This window comes from Eurypyga helias, unplaced genomic scaffold, assembly GCF_000690775.1.
Source record: "Eurypyga helias isolate BGI_N326 unplaced genomic scaffold, ASM69077v1 scaffold22589, whole genome shotgun sequence".
NCBI lineage: Eukaryota > Metazoa > Chordata > Aves > Eurypygiformes > Eurypygidae > Eurypyga > Eurypyga helias.
The window spans coordinates 10,530-15,284 of record NW_010271698.1 but is presented as its reverse complement, the minus strand read 5'-3'; the positions used below and the strand labels follow the sequence as shown (position 1 = coordinate 15,284).

At 59.0% G+C, this 4,755-nt stretch overlaps 1 protein-coding gene across 1 annotated transcript in view; it reads right to left on the bottom strand.

The window, feature by feature from the left end:
* The window catches only part of UNC13D (unc-13 homolog D (C. elegans)), a gene marked incomplete at its 3' end in the record, with an annotated part of 10,128 nt that overhangs the window by 995 nt on the left and 4,378 nt on the right, over positions 1–4,755 (bottom strand). Inside the window, exons 12-22 of the mRNA XM_010158912.1 lie at positions 4,451–4,568; positions 3,737–3,861; positions 3,407–3,497; positions 3,102–3,158; positions 2,600–2,697; positions 2,324–2,375; positions 1,871–2,001; positions 1,416–1,536; positions 743–886; positions 460–558; positions 1–192 (exon numbers count right to left, since the gene is read on the bottom strand). The exon at positions 1–192 is cut by the window's left edge and continues 15 nt beyond it. Of these exons, the coding sequence (XP_010157214.1) occupies positions 1–192; positions 460–558; positions 743–886; positions 1,416–1,536; positions 1,871–2,001; positions 2,324–2,375; positions 2,600–2,697; positions 3,102–3,158; positions 3,407–3,497; positions 3,737–3,861; positions 4,451–4,568 (1,228 nt within the window). The remainder of the gene's footprint in view (positions 193–459; positions 559–742; positions 887–1,415; positions 1,537–1,870; positions 2,002–2,323; positions 2,376–2,599; positions 2,698–3,101; positions 3,159–3,406; positions 3,498–3,736; positions 3,862–4,450; positions 4,569–4,755) is intronic.

The window sequence follows — 4,755 nt, the reverse complement described above, 5'->3', positions numbered from 1 at the left end:
CAGGGCTTGCACCACATCCCGGACCTCATGGTCCAGGCAGGAGACCGTGCTGTCGAGCTGGTTGTGCAGCGTGTGCTGGATCTGCTGCCGGTCGATGACGGCCCCCGTGCGCTGCTCCAGCTGCGCCCGCTGCGTCGGCAGCCTCAGGATCAACAGCCGCAGCTGCTTGATGTTGTTCACCACGATGCAGAGCTGGGACAGGTGGGTCTGCTTCAGGGTATCCCACACCCACCGCAGTGCATTCCCTGCCAGCTCTATCCCCCATCCCCATTCCCCATCCCACTCCCCCCGCTCACACCGTTTCCCTCCTGATTTTCCAGGATTACGGCTATCGGGGGTCCCCATGAAAGCTGAACCAGGGCATCAGCTGGGTGATCAGCAGCTCATCTCCCTCTGTGTCCCAGAACCACGGCCAAATCCTGCCTCTCCCTAAGCAGTGGGCCCTGCCCCGATACCAACCCTGTTGGCTGCTTCGCCCTCGTTCTGCTCGCTCAGCGACAGAGCCTCGGCCCGCTCCTTGACGAGCCGGCAGTACATCAGGGCGATTTTGCACATGTCCTGCAGGATTGAGGAGAAGCCAGTGGGACTCAGCAGGGGACCACCGCGGGGCCAGGGGATCCCACCATGTGGGCACAGGACACTGGCCCCATTCATGGAGACGCATCCCCAAGAGCAGGAGAGGAACCTCCGGCTGCTGATGCTTGTGAGCACGGCATCTGACAGCAGGGCCCGGTGCACAAACCTCCACCAGCTTCACCATGATCATGAAGGCTTCCTCAGGGTCCGGCCAGTTGAGCTGCTGCCAGGTCTTCACGATCTGGGCATAGCAGGTGGACAGGTCGACGGTGGACGTGCTGTGCTTGTTGTGCTCCCCAAAGGGTGTCAGCTGCGAGGGCAGAGAAAGCAAAGGCTTGTACAAGGAGTGGCTTTACAAGGAGCCATCCCAGCTCCGTCCCACCATCATCTCCATATATCCCAGTGTCATCACCCAGTCACTTTAGAGATGGGTGATGGATGGAGCATCCCAAGCTCCCCACATCAGGCTGTGCCCCATCATCCTCTAACCCAGGGTTGTTGGACCACACTGAAGAGTGGGGTGAGGAGCCCGTAGCCCCGTGGCTGCCTTCCCTCCCCTCTCCAAAGGCCAGAAGCAAAGGGGGTGCTCACAGCGTAGCCCACATCCCAGCTCGTCTGCTCACTTGGGCTGTCAGAGTGGAGAGAGGGAAGGGGCAAGGGGATGCGGAGTGGGGCCAGGGTGGGATCGACTGGTCCAGGAGACCATGTCCTTTGTTGTGCGTTTGGGAAAGGAACCAGCAAGAGGCACCTACACACTGGTCTCAACGCTGTCGGCAAGGCACGGAGGGAGCTGGAGTGTGCCCAAAGGACGGAGGGAGACGTTCTCCCCCCGGGGTTACCTGGTCCATCTGGACGGCTCTCTGTGCCCTCTCCAGTGCGATGGTGTAGGCCTTCTGCAGCCACTGGGGCACGGCTTCCTTGAACCACTGGTGGAAATTGCTCAGAGCCAGAGGTCCATCCCTGTGGATGAAGGCAGCAGCTTCCCCAACTGCACAGCAATGGCATGAGGCCATCGCCCTTCCTTGCTCTCACAGACAAGAAACTGCCTCGAAGAGGAGGCAGCATGTGCTAAGGAGAAATCTTGACTTGTCTGGAAGCTGAGTTCTCCATCAAACCCACTCAGAGATGAGCCTGAAACCCTCCTGGTGATGCTCACATCAACAGCAGACACCAACAGCCTGGTCTGCCTGCTTCAGTCTAATTAGTGATGGAGGTGAGTGGGAAGGATTTGGAGTTCCTCTGGATTAACTGCTCATTCCCCCGTCCAGCGTCTCCCCTCTCTCCCGGTTGGTACCTCTTTGGGAGGAAGTCCTTCATCCGGTAGAGCTCCTGCAGGTTCATGTAGAGCTGGAAAAGGCTCTCCGCCGTGGGCTTGGACATGCTGCTGTCCACCTCCCGCAGCTGCTCCTGGACATGCTCCGCGACCTGGCAGTGACCAAGGGAAAGGGAGACAGCCGTTAGTGAGGGTCCAGCCAGGAACGTTTGGGCTGCTGTGGGGTCTCTGCACCCACAGGGTGAGGGTCAAGCTCGGGGGACGACTCCTCCCCACGCAAGAGTCGGCATTTCAGGCGATTCACTGGGTCAAGTAAACAGATGATAGTTTCTTTATGTGCATGTAGGTAAAGATGGAGAGTTTCCCTGGCTTGTTCCCTTGCAACAACCAACTGACACGTGAAGATGGGTCAAAAATGTCAGCCTGGCTCTAGACTTTAGTCCCGTGAGTGCAGAGCAGCCCAGGCTTGCTCACCAGGCTCTCCAGCTCCAGGTAGGCAATGGAGAAGAGATTCAACTTCAAGGTGCTGCAAGAGAGAAACGGGGAGTCAGGATCCCGCCTGCCCCAGCCCAGCAGACCCTCCCAGGCCATGCCCTCGTCACAAGCGTGAGGACAGCACAGCCGAGAGGCAGAGGTGGCACCACAGGTGCTACTGTGGAGCTCAAGAGCCGAGGAATGAGGCATCAAAGTGCCCTGCGGCTCTTGGTCCCAGGGAAGGTGGATGAGGAGGGATCAAGCTCTGAAACCTACTTCATGAAGAATTTATTCCAGATTTTCTGGCACTGCTGGAGGTCTCCTATCACTTCCACGAGCAGCCTGGTCAAGGCTTTACCATTCTCCTCCATGCTCTGCAAAGGAAGGGACAGGCTGTTTTGGATGCTCAGTGACTTTGGGATGACTTGGGCTCCGTTCTGATCTGCTCTGTTTCTGAGATTTGTTCTCCTGGGGTAACAATCTGTCATTAGATCCACGTCAGAAGCACCAAGAAGTGTCAGTGCCATCCACTGTCACCATGTGCTGGCACGGCAGGGCTGGGGACCACCTCCTCATCTCCTGAGCATTGTAACAGGGCCTAAAGCTTCAACGCACCTTGGCAGCTGCAGGTGACGCAGCTCATGGTGTTTTAAGCTGGAAACCCAAATGCCTTGCTTGTATCAGAAAACTGGAGAAGTTTCATCTCAGCCTTGTCCTCCCACCCCAAGGCCAGCAAATTGCTGCTTCTAAAGTCGGAGAGTCAGAGGCGGGAACTGACCTTCACCATGGGCTTGAGGTGCTGCTTCTTCATGTGAAACCACTCTGTCGTGCCCGACTGCAAGAGAGGAGTCCTGGTGTGACGGCAAGGAAGCAGGAGGAGCACCGCCAGCTCTGTCACCCCCTTCACTCCCCCTGTCCCCTGCGTGTGGCCAGGACCCAGATCCATGTGGTGGGAACCACAGGCTGGGGACCACTAGGTTGAAGAGGGGGAGGTGTTCGCCCCCTGCCACGGTGGTCCATGTGGCTTTGCTGAGGTGTGAGCACTGGGGATTGATGGGGAGGGAGACCCCCTGGTCCCACTACCTTCAGTGCCGTGGAGACCATCTGGGGGAGGCCAGGGCTGAGCGTGCACAGCTCATGGAAAGCTTTCATTTTGCACATCTGGACCAGGACCCTGCAGAGCGAGAACTTCGAGTGAATCCCTGCACCAAACCACCGCCTCTCCCCACAGAGACCCTACCCAAACAAACCCCTTCCCAACCACATCCCCCACAGGGAGCCCAGGATGAGGGACAGGACAGGACGACTGTCACAGCAGCCTAGAAGGGGGCAGAAAGGGCTCACGTGGGTTTTTGCTCAAGCTCGGCCCAGCCACAGGAGCCCACGCGCAGCTGGCACCGGTGCTCAACTCACCGAAGCAGGGACTGGAGCCTCTCCGTGGACCTCGCGACAGAGAGGGGGAAAATGATGCGGTACCTCCGGATGAGGGAGATCCCGTAAGTCAGCAAGGACTGGAAGGACTCGGCCAGCTCTGCTTTCTGGGGAGAAGGAAGGAAACGCGCGCCATCGTCCTTGGCAGCAGCCAGAGATGCTGGTGGGACCATGGTGCCATGGTGGAGGGAACCCGTGGTTCCTGCTCCTTTCTGGCCTGCTCCAGGGATGGGAAAACCCCCTGATGCCTCGGGAAACTTCTCCCTGGAGATGCTGAACTGAGCTTTGTGATGAAGCCTCATTGCTATGCATGAAACATTCAGAGTCCCAGCAGGGTGCTGGGTTGCCCTGGGAAAACGGGCAGGGAAGAGCAGGAATTGTGTCGGATTTAAGTTTTTCAGGAAGTTCTGATTGACCTGATAGCAGCGATGGAGGATGGGGATGTCAGGGCAAAGGGTAAGGGATTCTCCATGGAGATAGGCAACCCTGACCCATGGGTTGTCCTGGTCCCTGGGGTGGGTTCTCAGAAATGCCCTCCCACCACCCTGGCACCCCTGCACCCCACAAACTCCAACCCTTCCTGGCACACAGGGAGGGAAACCGCCCCAGGAGCTGAGGAGGAGAGGCTCAGGGTTGGGTGCACAGGGAGTGTTTCCCCAGTCTCTGCCCCCTGTGTGGTGCTGGACCCCCCCTCACCTGCTCTGGCCTCAGACGCTCCTGCACCCACTGGTACTCGATGCTGGTGATCTGGTGGAGCAGGCAGTTGCTGTTGAACTCGAGGCTCTGGTAGAGTTTGCTGTACGCCAGACACTGCCTGGGGAGGAGGGAGAGACCAGGCTGAGCCCCCGGGGGTTGGGGGATGGCCCAGGAGCCCGCACTGGGCTCCCGCATCCATGGCTACAGCTGGGATCACAGGGCTGGACCCAGGTACCGGCCAGGCTGAGTTCATGGGCGAGACTGGCTGGGGGCAGAACGGCCCCCGGGAGGGACCGGGGGGCCCC